General features: G+C 39.1%; 1 protein-coding gene, 1 non-coding gene and 1 pseudogene across 5 annotated transcripts in view; all 3 read left to right on the top strand.

Annotated features, from left to right (window-relative positions):
• Nucleotides 1-21400, top strand: part of MCCC1 (methylcrotonyl-CoA carboxylase subunit 1) — a 91628-nt gene that overhangs the window by 49878 nt on the left and 20350 nt on the right. For all 4 annotated transcript variants that reach the window (XM_077161157.1, XM_077161158.1, XM_077161159.1 and 1 more), the window contains 3 exons: nt 13695-13776; nt 15810-15937; nt 19138-19321. In XM_077161157.1, coding sequence (XP_077017272.1) covers nt 13695-13776; nt 15810-15937; nt 19138-19321 — 394 coding nt within the window. The remainder of the gene's footprint in view (nt 1-13694; nt 13777-15809; nt 15938-19137; nt 19322-21400) is intronic.
• On the top strand, nt 3881-8864 carry LOC143684296 (ribosome-recycling factor, mitochondrial pseudogene; annotated as a pseudogene).
• Nucleotides 19450-19520, top strand: TRNAR-GCG (transfer RNA arginine (anticodon GCG)). Its single transcript has one exon. It is a non-coding gene; the product is annotated as a tRNA-Arg (tRNA).

Genomic DNA, 21400 nt, shown 5'->3' with positions numbered 1-21400 from the left:
GCAGTTTCAGGTATGTCCCTCTAGCCACTCTAATACACCATAAACTAAAAGGAATGGCTATATAATGCGTATGAATAACCTCCAGGATAATGTCTCGACCCTGTTTGAAATCTCTCAGCCACTGAGACTTTATTTTGTCTCATTTCTCTCTTCCCCCTTTTGGTTGAGAAGATTTTCCCAATCTCTTGATACTGAGTCCCAGCTCATCCTAGTATTTCTGTCCCATGTTGCCAGGGAGGTTTACACCCCTGGGAGTCATGTCCTACGTAGAGTGGGGGGAGGACGGTGAGTTCACTTGCCATATTGGCTTAGAGAGAGGCCACATCTGAGCAACAAAAGAAGTTCTCTGGGAGTTATGCTTAGGCCTAATTTTAAGTAGGCTTCACCTATCCTAAGCAGAGATGAGTTTCATAGGGGTGAACCCCAAGCTCAGGGGCTCAGCCTATTGATTTTGTTGTCCCCACTGCTTGTGAAAATATCAGGAATTCTCCAAATGGGAGAATTTGGGAAATTGAATACTTACCCCTTTCTCCCCATACCCCCAAGGGGACTTTTCTTTATTCACTGTTCTAATCACTTTGAGATTTATCAAGGCGTCACAGTAACCTGGACAGACCAACAAAATCTCATGTGCTATTCAAGGTTTCATGTACTTATGATGTTCAATTAAACCAACCATATAAGTTAAATTAGGAAGTGCTGTAGTCAAAATATAAATTTTGCACCAAATAAGCATTTCCCCCATTAGTCTCACACAGAAGTTAAAAATTTTAAATATGGATGACTGTCTGTTTTTAACACCCTGCAATACCGACATTCCTTTGTTCTTCCTCTTGCAAAAACATTTTTTAATTTGTACATTTAATCACCATCATTGCACGCTGCAGGCATTCCTAAACTATACCATCCCAGTCTTTATCCTCTATTTTTCCTTCTGTTTTCATACATGCACCCAGCCCTTCTCCCTCTATCATTCTCACATTCAGCTTCATTCAGTGTACTTATATTACTGTGCTACAATAGGTAGTACTGTGTTATCCATTTCTGAATTTTTACACTCAGTCCTGTTGCACAATCTGTATCCCTTCAGCACCAATTACTCAATGTCTACCCTGTTTCTCTCTCCTAATAACCTCTGTTCTTAACTGAAATTCTCCAAGTTCACTCATTAATGTTAATTCATATCAGTGAGACCACACAGTATTTGTCCTTTTGTTTCTGGCTAATTTTACTCAGAATAATGTCTTCAAGATCCATCCAGATTGTTACATGCTTACTGACTTCATTCTCTCTCACAGCTGCATCATATGTATATACCACAGCTTTTTTAGCCACTCATCTGTTGATGGTCATTTGGGCTGTTTTCATCTTTTGGCAATTATGAATAATGCTGCCGTAAACATTGGTGTGCAAATGTCCATTTGTGTCTGACAGAGTCCTTTGATGTACAAAAGTTTTAATTTTGAAATGGTCCCATTTATCTATTTCTTCTTTTGTTGCCTGTGCTTTGGGCATAAAGTCTGAGAAACCGTTGACTAATACAAGCTCCTGAAGATGGAAGAGCGACATCATCAACATGACGTAAAACTGCTACTGAAAACCTCTTCCCGGAGATTCAGTGAAAGAAAGGAAAAGTCTCATTTGCTCAGAACTCTGGAGGAAGTTAAAGATAGGAGAAGGATCCCACAAATGCTGAATCAAAGAAAGAGAAAAATATCAGGTAGGAAACTTCTGTCCCAGACCAGCTGATCCTCTTCCCTGCCCTTTACTCAGTCCCACACAGCTTGGGAAATGCCTGAGGCAGTGGCTGGAATCCCTCCCACCTCCTGCCAGGGACACAGACTATAAAATGTCTCACAGCAGTGAGGTAGATCCCCACCTGTGTCCAGTCCACAGGGACCAAGCTGCTGCAGAGTGTGAAATATAGAAGAGCACCAAGGAGGAGCTTCAGAGTGGAGAATTAGGGAAGGAACAGCAAAACCCACAAAAGCAGCAAGTAGCCTGGCAGAAATGGTCTGAAATGTGGGGACCCTGGGGCCAGGGGAGGACAGACATTCTGATCTGAGCAACATTTAGATCAGAATGGGATGTAGGACTGAGAAAATGTGCCAGAGGCTATAATTCCAGCTGTGGATCCTGGCACCTGCCCCACATTCTTGATGGAAGCTGCAGTGGAAGGCCTGGTTTTGCCTCAGGGACACCTTCCAGAATCCTTGTTTCCAAGCACACGGGGAACAGGGCCCAGCACTAAGCTGGAGACTGGCCAGCCATGTGTGAAAACTGGAACCCCACACTTCAGCCCCACCCAGACGGATGCTGCTGGGCTTCTCAAGTTAAACACCTTTTGAGGACAGAGTAGTAGCTGGAGAGCCCATCTGCTGGGCTGCCATCTGCACAGAAAAATTGCAGGGCTTTTCCTAGCCCTTCCAGACCCTGTCCCAGACCCGTTGGAGATGGTCCACACCCAGGCATGCATACCTGACCTGATGCTGTTTTGACTGGGAAATACTGATTATCCAAGTGTCAAAGCACTACCCTAATAAAAATCAAGGCAACAACTAAATCCTGAACAAGAGAGAGAAACTGACCTTCAGCATAGACCCATCAGGATAATCAGTTGACTAGATATCAGCAAAAAATGACAAGGCACACTAAAACACAAGAAGAAATTACCCCATCAAAAGAACAGATAAAAAAGTCAGAGTGGGCCATGGTGGCTCAGCAGGCAGAGTTCTTGCCTGCCATACCAGAGATCCGGGTTCGATTCCCAGTGATTGCCCATGCAAAAAAAAGTCAGAGGAGTCACAGAATCTGGAAAAACTAATCAAAGATGTTCAAACAAAACTCTTGAATCAATTCAAAGAAATGAAGGAAAATATGCACAAAGAGATAAATGATTTTAAGAAATCACTAAGAGAGCATAAAGAATTTCAAAGAACATTTAACAGACATTATGGAAATAAGACACTGAAGATGAAAGTAAAAATATACTAGAGATACAATAGCAGATTTGAAGAGGTAGAAGAAAGGATCCACCAGCTCAGAGACAGAACAACTGAATTTGAACAGACAGAAAAACAAATGGAGTGAAAAATGGAAAAATTTGAGTAAGGTCTCAGGGCAATGATTGACAACACAGAGCATACAAACATACATCATTGGTATCCCAGAAAGATAAAGGGCCAAGAAGAATATTTGAGAAAACCGTGGCAGAAAAATTTCCAACCCTTATAAAAGACATAAATCCAAGAAGTCCAACATACTCCAAACAGAATAAATCTGAATAAAGCCACTTTAAGACACATACTAATCATACTGTCAGATATCAATGTCAAGGAGAAGGAGAAAATTCTGAAAGCAGCAAGAGAGAAGCAATTCACACATACGAGGGAAGCCAAATAAGAATTTCTCATAAGACACCAGGAGGCAAGAAGGTTACTGGTATGATATATTTAAGATACTGAATGAGAAAAATTACCAGCCAAGAATTTTCTATCCAGCAACACTTCCTTCAGAAATGAGGGGGAGTTTAAAATATTCACAGATAAACAGAAGCTAAGAAAGTTCATTAACAAGAGACCTGCCCTGCAAGAACTACTAAAGGGAGTTCTGTAAGCTGAAGAGAAAAGATAGGAGAGAGAGGTCTGGAGTAGGGTACAGAAATGAAGAGTATTAGTAAGGGTAAATAAGAGGATAAAAAGAGAGAGCAAAATTGATCTGGCAAATAAAAGCCAAAGGGTAAAATGGTTGAAGTAAGTACTGCCTTTAGTACATTCAATATTAATAGATTAAACTCCCCAAATCAAAAGGCAATAATGGCTAAAACATATATATATATATATATATATATATATATATATATATGCTGATTAGAAGAGATTCATTTTAAATGCAAAGATACAAATAACCTGAAAGTGAAAGAATGGGAGCATACCTGGGTGGTTCAGTGATGGAATGCTCACCTGCCCTGTGGGAGACCAGGGTTGATTCCCAGTTCTTACACCAAAAAAAAAAAAAAAAAAAAAAAAGTGAAAGGATGGAAAAAGATATTCCATGCAAGCAGTAACAAAAAAATAAAAAAAAGAAAAAGAAAAGCTGAGATAGTCCTCCTAATACAGACAAAATAGATTTTAAATGTAAAAAAGTTATAAAAGATAAGTACACTATATATTAATAAAAGGGGCAATTCATCAAAAAGAAATAATAATCGCAAGTATTAATGCAAAAAAAAAACAAGTATTAATGCATATAATCAAGCTGCCCCTGAGTACATTAGGCTAACACTGAGAAAACTGAAAGGAGTATTAGATAGCTCTACAATAATAATGGGAGATTTCATCACACTGCTCTCTTTAATAGATAGAATATCTAGCATCGATGTGGAAACAGAAAACTTGAATAATATGATAAATGAACTAGACTAACAGATAAGTATAGAACTTTGCACCTGAAACAGCAGGATATACATTTTTCTCAAGTGCTCATGAACATTCTCCAGGATAGACCATATACTGGAGCACAAAACAGGGCTCAATAAACTTTAAAAGATTAGAAGTATACAAAGCACTTTCTCTGATCATAATGGAATGAAAATAGAAATCAATAACAGCTAGACAAACAGAAAATTCACAAATATATGGAGGTTAAGCAACAAGCTGATAAACAATCAGTGGGTCAAAAAAGAAACTGCAAGAGAAATCAGTAAATATCTCAAGATGAATGAAAATGAGGACACAACATATCAGATGTATGGAGTGCAGTAAAGGCAGTGCTGAGCAGGAGATTGATAGCCTTAAATACCTACATTACAAAGAGAAGAGCTAAAATCAATGACAACTGGGGAAACTGGAGAAAAACAGCAAACTAATCCCACACCAAGCAAAAGGAAAGAAATAGCAAAGATTAAAGCAGAAATAAGTGGAGAGCAACAACAACAAAAGAGTTGTTTCTTTGAGAAGATCAGTAAAATCAACAAATCCTTAGCTAGATTGGCAAAGATGAAAGAAGATGCAGATAAATTCAGAAATGAAAGGGGGTCATTACCAAGGATGCTGAAGAAATAAAAATCTTAAGAGAATACTATGAACAATTGTATATCAACAAATTAGATAACTTAGATGTAACGGACAACTTCCTACAAACACACAGACCTATACTGACTCAAGAAAAAATAGAAGACCTCAACAAACCATTGCAAGTAAAGAGATTGAGTCACTCACCCAAAACCTTCCAACAAAGAAAAGCCCAGTACCAATTGGCTTCACAGGCAAATTTTATCAAACATTCCAAGAAGAAATATACTATTCCTGCTCAAAGTCTTCCCAAAAATTGAAGAAGAGAAAACAGTATCTAATTCAGTCTTTCCAGCCAATATTACCCCAATACCAAAGCCTCATAAAGATACTACAAGAAAAGAAAACTGCAGACCAATTTCTCTAATGAAATACATGTAAAAATCCTTAACAAAATACTTACAAATTGAATCCAGCAGCACATTAAAAGAATTACACGCCATGGTCAAGTGGGTTTTATTCTAGGTATGCAAGAGTGGTTCAACACAAGAAAATCAATTAATGTAAATACACCATATAAACATACCAAAAGGGGAAAACCACATGATCATCTCGGTTAACACAGAAAAGGCATTTGACAAAATCCAGCATTCTTTCTTGATTAAAAATACTTCAAAAGGTAGAAATTGAAGGAAACTTCCTCAACATGATAATATGCATATATGAAAATCCACATACACGATGATGAGAGACTGAGTGCTTTCACTCTGAGATTGGGAACAAGACAAGGATGCCCTGCCACCACTGTTATTCAGCATTGTGCTAGAAGTTCTAGCTAGACCAGTCAGGCAAGAAAAAGAAAGAAAAGGCATCCAGATCAGAAAGAAGTAAAACTTTCATTATTTGCAGCAACATGATCCTATAATTTAGAAAGTCCTGAAGAAAAAAAAAAACACAACAAAGCTACTTGAATTAATAAATCAGTTCAACAAAATGGCAGGATACAAGATTAACACACATAAATCTGAGATGTTTCTATACACTATAATGAGCTATCTGAGGAGATAATAAAGAAAAAATTCCATTTAGAATATCAACTAAAAGAATCAAATATCTAGAAATAAACTTAACCAAGGATGTAAAGGACATACATACACAGAAAACTACAAGACATTTCTAAAAGGAATCTAGGAAGACCTAAATAAATGGAAAGATATTCTGTGTTCATGGATTGGAAGTCTAAATGTTGTTATGATGACAGTTCTGCCCAAATTGATCTACATATAGTCAATGCAATACAAATCAAAATTCCAACAGCCTACTTTGCCAAAATGGAAAAGCTAGTTATCATATGTATTTGCAAGGGCATGGTATTTCAAATAGCCAAAAACATCTTTAAAAAGAGGAATGTGTGGGAGGACCCAACATTTCCCGACTTTAAAGGATATTATAAAGCCACAGTGGTCAAAACATGATACTGGCGGAAAGATAGAAGTATTGGCCAATGGAATTGAAGCAAGAGCGCAGGAATAGACCACCAAATCTATGATGGTCAACTGATCTTTGACAAGGCTCCCAAGACCACTCAACTGAACAGAAGGGTCTCTTCAATAAATGATGTTGGTTGAACTGGATATCCATATCCAGAAACCTATATCTGATAAGGGTTTGAGACCCCGAATATATGAAGAAATCTTGCAACTCAACAAGTAAAAGACAAACAACCCAATTAAAAAATGGACAAATTACATGAAGAGATATTTTCCAAAGAGGTAATACAAATGGTTACAAAGTGCATGAAAAGCTGCTCAGCTACACTATCTATTAGGGAAATGCAAATCACAACCACAATGAGATTTCATTTCACACCTACTAGAATGGCTGCTATTAAACAAACAGGAAAGTACAAGTGTTGAAGAAGTTGTGGAGAAATAGGAACACTTATTCACTGCTGGTGGAAATGTAAAGTGGTACAGCCACTTTGGAGGATGTTTTGGTGGTTCCTCAGGACACTAAGTATAGAGTTGCTCTACGATGTGGCAATCCCACTACTCAGTATATGCCCAGAAGATCTGAAAGCAGGGACATGAACAGACATTTCCAGACCGATGCTCATGGCAGCATTATCCACAGTAGCCAAAAGGTGGAAACAGCCCAAGTGCCCATCAACAGTGAATCTTGTGGTGGGCAATGTCCATGATTAACCGTACAAATATGAAAAAGTTATTTCATAAATGAGCAAATATGTGACACTATTCCAAGAAGTTAATAATAGAGGGGTGGCATAGTTAGGTTCTGTTGTCAACTTGGCCAAATGGTTATGCCCAGTTGTCTGATCAGGCAAGCACTGGTCTGACCATTGCTGCAAGGATATTTCGAGGTGGTTGATTAAATCATCAGTCAGTTGATTGCACCTGTGGCTAATAACATCTGCACTCAACTAAAGACTCTCCTACATTGCCACCGTCCTACGACCCTTTCCCTAGTATCCTGGGCGGTAGCAGGTGTTCACAAAGATTGACTTCAGTCATGGCTTTGGGATTAAGATGCCTCTTCTTGGCCCACCCTGCCTTTTGCAACTCCCTCGTAGGCTTAACCAGACCTGTTGCAGAAGTTACACTGAAGATATTGAGAGAAAGAGAAAATGACCATAGACAATACATGGCTTATCCAGCTTTACCAGTCCGCCATTTTGTTACCAAGAAAGCCAAAGCCAAAGGAAAAGGACAGTCTCAAACCAGAGTGAATATTAATGCTGCCTTGGTTGAGGATATAATCAACTTGGAAGAGGTAGATGAAGAAATGAAGTCTGTGATGGAAACGCTCAAAGATAATTTCAATAAGACTCTGAATATAAGGACCTCACCAGGATCCCTTGATCATATTACTGTGGTAACTGCTGATGGAAAGCTTGCTTTAAACCAGATTGGCCAGATCTCCATGAAGTCACCACAGCTGATTTTGGTAAACATGGCCAGTTTCCCAGAGTGTACAGCTGCAGCTATCAAGGCTATAAGAGAAAGTGGAATGAATCTGAACCCAGAAGTGGAAGGGACACTAGTTCGGGTCCCTATACCTAAAGTAACCAGGGAACACAGGGAAATGCTGGTGAAGCTGACCAAACAGAACACCAACAAAGCCAAAGACTCTTTAAGGAAGGTTCGTGCTAATGCAATGAATAAGCTAAAGAAATCAAAGGACAAAACCTCAGAGGACACCATCAGGCTCATAGAGAAACAGATCAGCCAAATAGCTGACGATGCCGTTGCAGAGCTGGACAGACATCTGGCAATGAAAACGAAAGAACTCCTTGGATGAAAGTCTACCTGAAGCCAGCAATGCTGTAGAGCTCAGTTTCTGGGAATATTATGAGTTGGCAAATTGAGACCTCTCTACCCCATCTGCACAGAAGTCTGAAACCTGCGCTGTTGTTGCTCATTGTGAGGCCTCGCCCTCCAGTGGGACACCCAAACTAACTCTTTCTCTTCCTAACCTCTACCTGCCCCGTTCTGCTCTGGACCTTCTGGCATGGGTGACCTTCAGAGAATACCTGCAGAGGCCTTTACTCAAGGCGTTATCTTGACTATGACATAGCCAAGAGACTAGGACAATTGGTGCGCTTAGTACTACCTGTTCTTCATCTTGGAGACCTTCTTTCAAACAAGCTGACAGGCCCTATCCCCAGCTTTGAACTGTGCTTGGGCTGATGTGGCCTTCACCTATCCTTTGCTAGGGGCCCATTTTCACTCAGCTATAAAATCTAAATAAATTGGAAAGACTAAAAACCACAAAGGAAAAAAAAAAAAAAAGAATCTCCTACAATGAAATAATCCAGTAAGTTGGAAGGAAGAAGAGAGACTCTTCCTGCTTCTTCAGCCAGTGAGCCTCTCCTCTGAAGTTCATCCAAACCCTTCATTGGAGCCACTGGCTTCACAGCCTGCCCTGCAGGTTTTGGACTCTTCCATTCCAACGGTTTTGTGAGACACCTTTATAAATCCCATATTTATAGATCTTTCTGTTGCTTCTGTTTCTCTAAAAACTCTGACACAAAATGTACCTATTGCCAACTATGAACTATAGTTAACCATAATATCTTAATATTCTCTCATCAGCAGTAACCAATATACCACATCAATACTATGGGTCAATAATTGGGGGAGATTAGGGGAATGGGATGCTTTTTATTTCTTTTTCTGGCATAATGAAAATGATCTAAAATTGATCATGGCCATGAATGCACAACTATGTGATGATACTGTGAGCCATTGATTGTATAATTTGAATGGTTATATAGTATGTAAATATATTTCAAAAATTTGCATTAAAAAATCTTGAAGATGCTTCTCTATATTTTTTTCTAGGAGTTTTATAATTCTGGCCCTTATATTTAGGTCTTTGATCCATTTTGAGTTAATTTTTGTGTATGGTATGAGGTAAGGGCCAGAATTCTATATATATCCTTTTGCATATGGATATCCAGTTCTCCCAGCACCATCTGTTGAAGAGACTCTTCTTTCCCAGTTGAGTGGACTTGGCAGCCTTGTCACATATTAATTGGCCATAGGTGTGAGGGTCTGTTTCTAAACTCACAGTTCAGTTCCATTGGTCTGTCCTTGTGCCAGTACGTTGTTATTTGACCAATATGCTTTAAGTCAGAAAGTGTGAATCCTCCAAACTAGTTCTTCTTTTTCAAGATGTTTTTGGCTATTCAGGGCCTCTTACCCTTCCAAATAAATTTGAAAATTGGCTTTTGCATTTCTGCAAAGTAGGCTATTGAGGAATTTTCATTGGGATTACATTGAATCTGTAGATCAATTTCGGTAGAATTGACATCTTAACATTATTAGACTTCCAATCCATGAACGTGAAATGCCTTTTCATTTGTTTAGATCTTCTTAGATTTTTTTTAGCCGTGTTTGGTAGTTTCCTAAATATAGGTTCTTTATATCCTATATTTATTATTATTTATATATATATATAAATATTTTTATATATTTATTACATTTATTCCTAGATATTTGATTATTTTAGTTGTTATTGTAAATGGACTGTTTTTCTTGATTTCCTGTTCAGAGTGCTCATCATAGTGTTTAGGAAACTGCTGATTTTTTTTTAATTTTGTTTTATTGTGTAAAATAACATATATACAAAGCAAAGAAAGAAAAAAGCAATAATTTTCAAATCACTCTTCAACAAGTAGTTACAGAACAGATCCCAGAGTTTATCATGGGCTACCCATTTCATCATCTCAGATTTTTCCTTCTAGCTGCTCCAGAACACTGGAGGCTAGAAGGAATATATATATTATGTATTTATCATCACAATTGACTTTGTTTTTCTTTTTTGTGAAGAGTAGCATATAGAATAGATTTCAGAGTTTGTTATGGGTTACAATTCCACAATTTTAGGTTTTTACTTCTAGCTGCTCTAAGATACTTGGGATTAAAAGAAATAACAATATAATGATTCAGCAATCATACTCATTTGTTAAACCCTACCTTCTCTGTATAACTCCACCATCACCTTTGATCTTTTTCCCACTCTTTGGGGTATTTGGGCTATGTCCATTCCAAATTTTTCATGTTGGAAAATGCTGTCAATAATATGGTATAGGGGGATGGAACTAATTGATGTTCTGGAGAGGCTGGCCTCTCTGCATTTCAGGACTTATCTGGGCCTGGGACCCGTCTGGAGGTTGTACGTTTCTGCAAAGTTACCCTAGTGCATGAAACCTTTATATAGAATCTTACATAATGCCCTAGGTGTTCTTTAGGACTGGCAGGAATGGTTTTGTTTGGGGGTTGGCAAGTTATGATAGGTAGCAGTGTCTAACTAAAGCTTGCGTGAGAGTAGCCTCCAGACTATTTTTTTAACTTTTTTTTTTATTGTGAAAAATAACATATATATAAAAAAATAAATTTCCAAGTACATTTTAACAAGTGGTTATACAGCAGATTTGAAAGTTTAGTATGGTTACAGTTCCACAATTTTTCATTTTTTCTTCTAGCTGCTCCAAGTCCCAGGAGACCAAAAGAAATATCAATATAATGATTCAGCAATCATTATATTGTTAAACCTGACCTTCTCTGTAGAAGTCCACCATTAGCTTTGATCTTTCTCCCACTCTTTAGGGGTATTTGTACTATGGCCATTCTAAATTTTTCATGTTGGAAGGTGCTGTCAATAATATGGGATAGGGGGATGGAACTAGTTGAAATTCAGGAAAGGCTGGCTCCTCTGCATTTCAGGAGTTATCTAGTCCAGGGACCCATCTGGAGGTTTTAGGTTCCTGGAAAGTTACCCTAGCGTGTGGAACATTTGCAGAATCTTATATAATGCCCTAGGTGTTTTTTAGGATTGGCTAGAATGGTTTTGGTTGGGATCAAGCAAAGTATGATAGTAGCAATTGAAACTTGCATAAGCATGACCTCCAAGGTAGCCTTTTGACTCTATTTGAACTCTCTCAACCACTGATACCTTATTTGTTACACTTCTTTTCCCACTTTTAATCAAGATGGCATTGTTGATCTCATAGTGCCAGGGCCAGGCTCATCCCTTGAAGTCATCTCCCACACCACCAGGGAGACTTTCACCCCTGGATGTCATGTCCCACGTGGTGGGGAGCCATAATTTTACTTGCAGAGTTGCACTTAGAGAGAGTGAGGCCACATCTGAGCATTAAGAGGTCCTCCAGAAGTGACTCTTAGGCATACCTATGGGTAGGCTAAGCTTCTCCACTATATACATCAACTTCACAAGAGCAAGCCTCAAGATCAAGGGCTTTTCCGATTGATTTTGGTGTCCCTAATCTTTGAAACAAATTGGGAGTTTCTCCGGTAGTGAAGTTTGATAGTTCCATATTTTTTCTCCCCTCCCTCAAGGAACTTTGCCAATACTTTTTGAGTATCTGCTTAATATACTTTGGGGTATATCCAGGCATTACATTAAGCTATACAGAATTAAAGGCCCTCATTCTTATTCTGGGCTCCCTGTGTTTGGATTGTTTAAATGATCCATCCAGACAGGTTGAGTTAGATTATGTGCTACAGAAAATTTAGGTTCTTGACAAAATAAACCTTTCTTCCTTGGGTCTCAAAGAATAGGTGAAGTTCTAAAATACAGACAATGTCTTCCTTACCCCTTTATTCTGAATTACCTTAATCTTGACCTGACTGACTTTGTCCTTATCTCTAAATACCAGGTTATGCATATATAAAGCAGTCCCTCAAAATGCAGAAATAACAATTACCACTAGGGATTAAATGTGACTGCTATAAGAATTTATAATCTAGGCCCCTGTTTTCTTGTATTTTCTATATGAGATCATACAATATTTGCTCTTTTGTTTTGTTTCTGGCTCATAGAAATCTCCTTATCTTGCATGTTAATCTTGTATCCTGCTACTCTGCACCACTGATTTATTAGCTCCAGTAGTTTTGTCATGGATTTTTCAGAGCTTTCCAAATATAGAATCATGTCATCTGCAAATAGTGAAAGTTTTACTTCTTTCTTTCCAGTTTGGATGGCTTTTATTTCTTTTTCTTGCCTAATTGCTCTATCTAGAACTTCTAGCACAATGAATAACAGTGGTGGCAGTGACTATCCTTGTCTTGTTCCCTATGTTAGAGTGAAAGCGTTCAGTCTTTCACCATCAAGTATGATATTAACTGTAGATTTTTCATATATGCCTTTTGTCAAGTTGAGAAAACTTCCTTCTGTTCCTATCTTTCAAAGTGTTTTTAATCAAGAAAGGATGCTAAATTTTGTCAAATCCCTTTTCTGTGTCAATCAAGGTGATTATGGGTTTTTTTCTCCTTCAGTTTGTTAATGTGGTGTATTATGTTAATTGAATGTATTGTGTTCAACTACTCTTGCATACCTGGAATAAAATCCACTTGATCATGGTGTATAATTCTTTTAATGTGCTGCTGGATTCCATTTGCAAGTATTTTTTTTGAAGATTTTTACATCTATGTTCATTAGCGAGATTGATCTGTGGTTTTCTTTTCTTGTAAATATATATTTCTTAAAAGTCAGGAATCTATGGTTTCTGGTTAATCAATTTGCTACCTTCATAATGTATTCAAATTTAATTTTTGTTGCAAATATATAATACTATTTGAAGTAAGTGTCAACAGTGATTTCATTAAGGCCTTATTTTCAAGCAGCGATTGAGAGAAAGAGAGCATGCTCACACACTGTTTTAAATTATTAAAAGCTTTTGCTATTTTGATACACATTTATTTTTATAAACCTTTCTTATTAGCTTATTACCTTGGAATCTCAAGGTTTCCCTTTATTTTAAAGTGATTATTAGGCACATGACCCTGATCAGTTTTAGCATCCTCACACAAATCATTGCATGTTTTCATATTGACATATTTAATGTTAAGTGACTTGTAGTCATGACAGTTGTCATATAAGTACAAGTGTCAATGATATATAATGCTGATTAGTATCTGTAATTCATGGAAATTACTAGCAGAACTATTAAACTTTGTTATGATGATGAAATGTGCTGTAGGATGGTATCTCTTGCTGTAATATATAATCTTAGCTTTTTATCCCTGTTATCTTTTGAATGCAGTATTTGATACATAGAAATGTAATATTGCATTTTAATGGAAATTTCTAATAACCCGTGGCATTAGTGGAGATTTATTTTAAATACTTTTTTCGTAGCCTGGAATCGAACCTGAAGTAAGGAGTAAGCTTGGAGAGGCTGCAGTCAGAGCTGCTAAAGCTGTAAATTATGTGGGAGCAGGTATGTAATAGAACAGAAGAGAAGAAACAATCATTTCCTTAATTCTCATACACCAGAGGAAACATAGTTTTTAAATCAGTGACTTTTAAGCTTTTTTTTTACCAAATCCACAGTAAGAAATATATTTTATATTGAGGCCTGACTTTATACACAAGTGTGTATATTTATATATGTGTGTATTTGAAACAGCAATTCGCTGAGCAGTACTTACCCAAACTATGTGTGATGTTGTTTAATTTTTTTTCTTCTGTTCCATTTCAAAATAAAATTGCTAAATTGATTTTATGATCCACTTGTGGGTTGTGACCTACTGTTTGAAAAACATGGTGAGTAACATGTATGAAACTAACTTTAGGCTAAACAGAAAAGGCCATACTCAAAAAACCATATATGATTTCATTTATATGAAATTCTGAAAAAAATAAAACTATTGACAGAAAACAGATCTGATAGGGAGCCAGGGCTGAGGAGAGACTGTTAATCGGAGCAGGAGAACTGCTTGACTGGAGAAACATGCTGTTCCCCATCCTGGGCGGCTGCATGTGTGAACACAATTTGCGCATGCACGGTTGGTGTGTACATGGTTTATGCAGACACAGTTTGTGCAGACACAATTTATGTGTACACAGTTTGCATGTGCACAGTTGGCATGTACACAGCACACAGTTTGCAGAACTCGGGCAGGCCCTGTTGTTTCCACCCTGTGGACAAAATATGAGGAGCTGGCAATGCCCTGCTGAGCACATAGACGGCCGCCCCCAGTCCAAGCCATGGCCGCAGTGCTGACCATCACTTGGTCCATCCCAGCTTTGAGGAAGGGAGCAGAGCTATGCCAAATCTATGCTACTGCACCAGTTTCAGAGTTCATCTTCTAATTCTTAACAGACTTGCCAAATGTGACACATAACCAGCGTCCAACCTGTAATATCCCTAGACCTTACCTTTTTTTTCTGGGACCCTGGGACCATAAACACTCAAAACTGTGTACTTTACTAGAATATTAAAAATAAAATGGTCAGTTTGGAACTCAAAAAAAAAAAAAAAAAAAACTCAGTACAGTAAACTGACCTGAAATGGATAAATTTTATTGTCTGAAATTATAACTTAAAGCTGGTTGATTTTTTATAGTTCTTGTGGTAGTTAGATTCAGTTGTCAACTTGGCCAGGTGAAGGCACCCAGTTCTGTTGCTGTGGACATGAACCAATGGTATGTGAACCTCATCTGTTGCTGATTACATCTGCAATCGGCTGGGAGGCATGCCTGCTGCAATAAATAATGTTTGACTTAATTGGCTGGTGCTTAAATGAGAGAGAGCAACGTAGCTCAGCCCAGGCCTTTGGAGATGCAGAAAGAAACCACCCTGGGGAAAGTTGTTGGAACCAAAGGCCTGGAGAGAAGGCCAGCAGAGATCACTCTGAGCCTTCCCACATAAGAAAGAACCTCAGATGAAAGTTAACTGCCTTTTCCTCTGAAGAACTAACGAATATATCCCCTTTTACTAAAAGCCAATCCGTCTCTGATGTGTTTCATTCTGGCAGCTAGCAAAGTAGAACAGTGCTTAATAGAATGCCAGCTGATGAGATGTTAGTATAAGGTTTAGTGGCTAAAAAGTCTTTTGATCAGTCACCAGCAAAAGAACTTTTTTAAGGAACCTTCCAAGAGCACACAATCAGAAGAAAAAAAGTTTGTATTTTCCTCTTCAGGGTGCAGTGAGACGGGACGTGCCAGTGTGGGGCAGTGGTGCACTGACACGGACCCTGGCCTCAGCCACGCTTTCACTGCCGCAACAACTGAGGCTGGCTTAGAACTTGGGCTCACCATTCACTCAAAACCTCAAATGTCATTTTCCTTTGCTAAGTTTCATGCAGCACCCTGTTTTTAAGTGAGAATCTTTTGCTGCAAAATGTTAGATGTTTTGTTTATGGAGTGCAAAATGAAGGCAGCAATACAACGATGTGTTTCATCTTGGAAGATTTTAATTTGGCTTCAGATTAGGTACTGTTAAATGTGACCATTGTGTCCCCTGTTTCAGGAACTGTGGAGTTTATTATGGACTCGAAGCACAATTTCTACTTCATGGAGATGAATACGAGGCTGCAAGTGGAGCATCCTGTTACTGAGATGATCACAGGAACTGACTTGGTGGAGTGGCAGCTTAGGGTGAGAGAATGTTTCTTCCATGAAATCTCATGAGAATAAGAGACATTCTGGGCTCCTAAAAGAACCCAATTTTGGTGGCTGTGATGAGGACAGGAAAATGGGAGGTAAAAGGTGAAGCTACATTTGATGCTAGGACATGGTTTTTTTTTTGGCTGTTACAAAGGGAATTATTAAGTTAAAAGTTTACAGTTCTAAGGCCATAAAAATGTCCAAACTAAGTCATCCAGAAAAAAACACCTTGACTCAAGTAAGGCTGATGTCTGTCACATGGGAAGGCACATGGCTGGTATCTGCTGGTCCTTGTTCCTGGTTATGTTGCCTCCAGCGTCTGCTGCCTGTGGTTTCCTCTCTGCGTCAGTAGTCCTTCACTCAGCTCATTCAGGGCACAGCATTGGGTCTTTCTCATGGAAGGCACGTGGTGACATCTGCTGGGCTCTGCATCTCCAAATGCAGGATGTGTTTTTATGGGCCCTGTCCCTAGCCTGTCACTTCGTATCCTTTCCCCGTAGGCAGGTGACAGCCAGCAGGATATTCTAAGACTCAGATCCACGCCGCCTCCATGCCAAAGCTTCGAGTTCTAGCTGAGGCAGTACACTGTGGTCCCAGCCACCCTAGACTGTAGAGGCAGGACAGGTGGCAGCCAAGCTGCAGTGCACTGAGGCAGTTTGGAAAAGAGCCGAGGGAATTGTCTAGACCAGGAGTGTGATGCACATTCCAGTGCCGATCGACAAACTGCCACCAGCCATGACGAGATAAGTATAGAAATCCAGAATGTCTAGGCACTGCTAAAGCGTTTCAGTATTGCTGTGACATGTTTCCCATACATTACAAAGTACAAGTCTACCCTGTTCCTTTACCACAGAGAGTTTCACAGCTCTGATCTAAACAAGAGTTCCACAAAGTATACTACTTCATACGTTAATAATAACAGTTTAATCTGGTTTTGTCCCCGTGTTGAAAACAAGAGATTGTGCCTCTACCTTCTTTTTTTAATACTCAAAAAAATTTTTGGTTTACTAAGTAGAGTCAATCAGTTCTTGATCTCTGTGGGATTCTTGGTTCTTTTTGTATCTTGAATATGAATTGTTTTTTTCCACGTTGTGGTGCTGAAGTCTTGATGATTTTGATAATTTTGTCTTTTCGAAACTTCTGTGGATAATCATATAATGTTCCTCTTGCTGGTTCCCTGGGGTTCATGGATGGTTCTAATTGAGTCACAAGATTCTTCTGAGCTCTGCAACTATGGGAGCTGGTGAAAATGCATGTCAGGCCAGTGGGTATTAGTGAGTGTCAGGAAAAACTAGTGGATTTAGAGAGTTTGGGAAAGGGAGCTGTTTATGTTTCCAGAATTCAAGGGAAAGGAGCATATATACATATTTTTTAAGAAGCTTTAATGCTCTCAGGTAACCAAGAATGCCCAGAATTTGACCTCAGGCAAAATGCGAGGGAGTGGATAAAATAAAAGTTCTCATTTGGCTCCATTTTAAAGCCCAAATGTACTGTTTGTTTGTTTGTTTGTTTTTGAGGGCTAGAATTTTGAAGTAGAAGAGTAACGATTTCTAAGAGTTAAGGAAAGAGAAAGCTTTTGGATGTTTCAGGAACTGGCAGATACTTCTTTCAGAAATTGTAAGATTTGTCAAGGCTCTCCAGAAAAATGGGCAGACTTTCATCATGTGGGGAGGGGTCTGGTGCTCGGGGACCCTGCTGGACCTGGTTTGTAGAGTTTAGGGCAGTTGGCGTCTGGCTAACAAGGGGACTTGGTGAACCGGAGTTCAGGCTTCAGGATCGGCCCCTGAGTTCAGAGGCTGGCTGGGATGAGGGTCCAGCAGCACAGCATCCAGGCCCGGCTGCAGTGGAGGGGCTTCGCTGTGTCTAGGTGAGGCTGATGAAATTTCAGGGTCCAGGGGCTCCAAGAGTCAGTGTGTTAGCCTGAGAGAGCACAGATGGCATGAATTTCCCGTTGCCCAGGGACGTGGTGGGACCAGCATCTTCTGGGCTCCAGTAGAAGCAGCCTCAGAAGAGAACAAGCAAAGGTAAACCAGCTCATAGCAGGGCTATCCGGTCAGAAATAAAATCACATCTTGCAGTATGAGCACACTGCCTTCCCTTTCCTTTTTTAGAGTAAAAAAAAAAAAAAATCAATTCTTTATTAAAACATAAAGGGGTATCTCATTATAAAGAATAAGAATGAAATGATAATAGTTAACTCTTGCATCAGGCTGACTATCTTCTAGGCCCTTTTCTCTGAGACGTCAAAAGGTTAAGAAACTTAGTCCAGGTTCCAAAGCATAGAGTCAGAGTGTGCAGCCTGCAGTGACAATTGGGCTGTGGGGGCTGCGGTTTGAAATATCATGCCTGTTGGTTTATTCTCTTTTTTCAATCATCTTTAACTGCCGAGGTTCCTGGTCTTTCTTATTTACAGGTTCAAAGAGAGGAAACCCTTGACTGTTTTACACTCACCTATTTAGTTCAATGTCATGCTGAGTTACATAGAGTTTTTTATGGTGGTTGTTTTCTTAAATCTCGATTATTTTCTCGGGGCTGTTATTTTCTCATCTGGGAAAGAGAGAACTGTGTCCTCTAATAACCTTTCTCAAGTTACACTAGTTGAAGGGAGAGAATTATCATATTGGTTTATAATAGCCAAAATGATAATAATTACAGAAGTGATAAACAGTCCTTTTTATAATCCAGTATCATGCAGTAACATGAACATAAAATTGAAAAGCCATTGTACTCCCCTTTTTGTTTGCTGTGTTGCTCACTTGCTGATGCAGATTACACAGTCTAAATACCACTGAACAATTTACTATAAAAAAGATTGATCTGAGTACTAAATATTGCTGTTTTAAATGAAAGCTGAGAATTTCTTTGCTGGTAAGAAATTTTGATCTTGACTATGTCCAGTAAACACTGATTTTTGTATTTATAATGTTTTTCCATTTAAGAACTCTGGAAATCCATGGTAATTATTGGACTATTCCTAAGCTGCATGCAGGTTTTAATCTTTTTTTTTTTGCTTGTTTTGTTTTGTTTTTGTCTAATGTGAGGGAATGGATAAAATAAAAGTTTTCATTTGGCTCTATTTTAAAGCCCAAATATATATTTTACATAGAAAAAAACAAGACCATCAATTCACTAAGCCTCATAGCTGCTAAAAAGTCCATTTTCACAGGAAACACATACTCTGCTATTACCAGATTGCAGCAGGAGAGAAGATTCCTCTGAGCCAGGAAGAAATAACTCTACAGGGCCATGCTTTTGAAGCTAGAATATATGCAGAAGATCCTGAAAATAGTTTCATGCCAGGAGCTGGACCATTAGTGCATCTCTCTACCCCTCAAGCAGACCTTTCCACTAGGATTGAAACTGGAGTACGGCAAGGTACAGTGGAAAATTTTAAAGTCTCACTCATTTTGAATTTTTAGTACATTATTATTTCTTCACAGAGGTTGTATCTCTAAGTCTTATGGAAGTGTCTAGGATGCTTTAAAATGAAGAATTTAGGGGGTGCATGGGTAGTTCAGTGGTAGAATTCCTGCCTGCGATGTGGGAGACCTGGGTTTGATTCCCAGCCCATGCATCTCCCCAAAAAAAGAAGAAAAAAGTTGTGAACAAAATTCCCTATGATATATGTATCACATATCTGTCTCTGTGTATGTATATGTATAAATATAGGGGGGCACATACAAAAATAAGGATTTAGTTGATTTATCATTAATCTTCAATTTTCATTCTGGAATGATTAAGTAGACTTGTAGTCCTTTATTAAACTAATAAATAAAAAAAAATTATTTATTTTTTTTGGCATGGGCAGGCACCAGGAATCAAACTTGGGTCTCTGGCCTGGCAGGAAAGAATTCTGCCACTGAGCCACCATTGCACTGCCCACTTCTAGTATCCTTTAACAATGCTGTCTGTTTTGAAATGTGACAGTGCTTGGTCAAACCAAAGCAATGAATGTTTTGTGTTTTATTTTTTTACTTTGTGTAATTCCAAAAATGATTTAAGGTGACTGATAGTACAATGTTTTATGTACTCTGCCTTTGAGGGACTTAAAGTCAAACTGGAGAGTTAAAGTACCAATTTAGTGCAGCTTAAATAACAGAGAAAGAAACAAAAGTGAAAATAGTGCAAGAGCTAGCACAGTTCACACATGATTAATAACAGTGGGCGTGGCTAACCATTATGTGGTACTTACTGTGTAAGGCACTCTTCGAAGTGATTTTTGTGTTTTGGGGCATCTTTGACCATGAGAACGACCATATGAGCAGCCATTAGCACCACCCCATTTAATGGAGAGGCACATAGGGCACAGAGCATTTACGTGACCTGCTCAGTTCTGGCACTGGAGCCAGGTTTGAGCTCAGGCAGTCAGCCCTGGAGCCTGCGCTCTGGCCCCGCCAACCACCACCATCTCACTCTCGCTAGCAGAAGGGTCACACGGACAGCCAGCAAGACTACAGGGTGGCACATCTTGGGGCCAGGAGGTTGGCTCAGGCTGATGTCATCAGTTTTTAGGGACAAAGATGGAGTGGTGGATAGGATTTGAGTAGGAAGATTTCACAGCATTAGGAACAGTGAAAGAAAAGAAAGGTTAAAAGTGTGTTCAGGGCGGGCCGCGGTGGCTCAGCGGGCAAAGTGCTTGCCTGCTGTGCCGGAGGACCTCGGTTCGATTCCCGGCCCCAGCCCATGTAACGAAAACGGAGAAACAAAATACAATAAAACAAGAAAATGTTTAAAAGATGTTTCCCTTTCTTCCTCTCTTCCTTCTATCCTTCCTTCCTTCTCTAAAAAAAAAAAAAAAAAAAAAAAAAAAAAAGTGTGTTCAGAGAACTGTAAGGAAATATGTGTAGCTAGAGACAAGGGTTCAGGGAGGTGAGCAGTTGGAGATGTGGCTGGAGACTTGGATTGAGGGCAAATCGTATGTGATCATGAAAAGCAGAACAAGAAATTAAGACTTCAGAGTAACAGCAGAACAGGTTAGCAGAGAGAAAAGAGAAGGTATGCAGCAGAAAAGAAGGGACCTGTGGGGCAAGCAGGGTTTGCAGCTTGACTTCATTATGGTTCTCAAAAGGGTTGTAATTCTAAGGCTCACATCTTGCCACTGAGAGGGATAATCTAATCTAAAAAGTTTCTCCCAGCCCACCTCTTCTTTGTTCCCAGAGCACCTTGCACATGCTTTGGGCATCTCCTCAATTATACTATAATAATTTTTTATCTCTGTCTAGTTTCCATGTTAGATTGTAAGATTCTTAAGGGAGGGGCTACCTCTTCCATGTCCTAGGTTTGCAGGCATAGACCCAGTAAGTGTTCATTATGAGCTGATGATGAGTGAGTGAAAGGATGCTACCCAACCCCTTGATTTTATAGAGGAAGACCTTGGGTCTCAGAGAATCAAGTGGCCTGCTCCAATCACAAAGACACCAGAATAGAGTTCTCATAGTATGCCACATCCTTGGC

This window comes from Tamandua tetradactyla, chromosome 5 (genome assembly GCF_023851605.1).
Source record: "Tamandua tetradactyla isolate mTamTet1 chromosome 5, mTamTet1.pri, whole genome shotgun sequence".
Taxonomy (NCBI): domain Eukaryota; kingdom Metazoa; phylum Chordata; class Mammalia; order Pilosa; family Myrmecophagidae; genus Tamandua; species Tamandua tetradactyla.
This window is presented reverse-complemented; position numbering and strand designations above follow the sequence as displayed.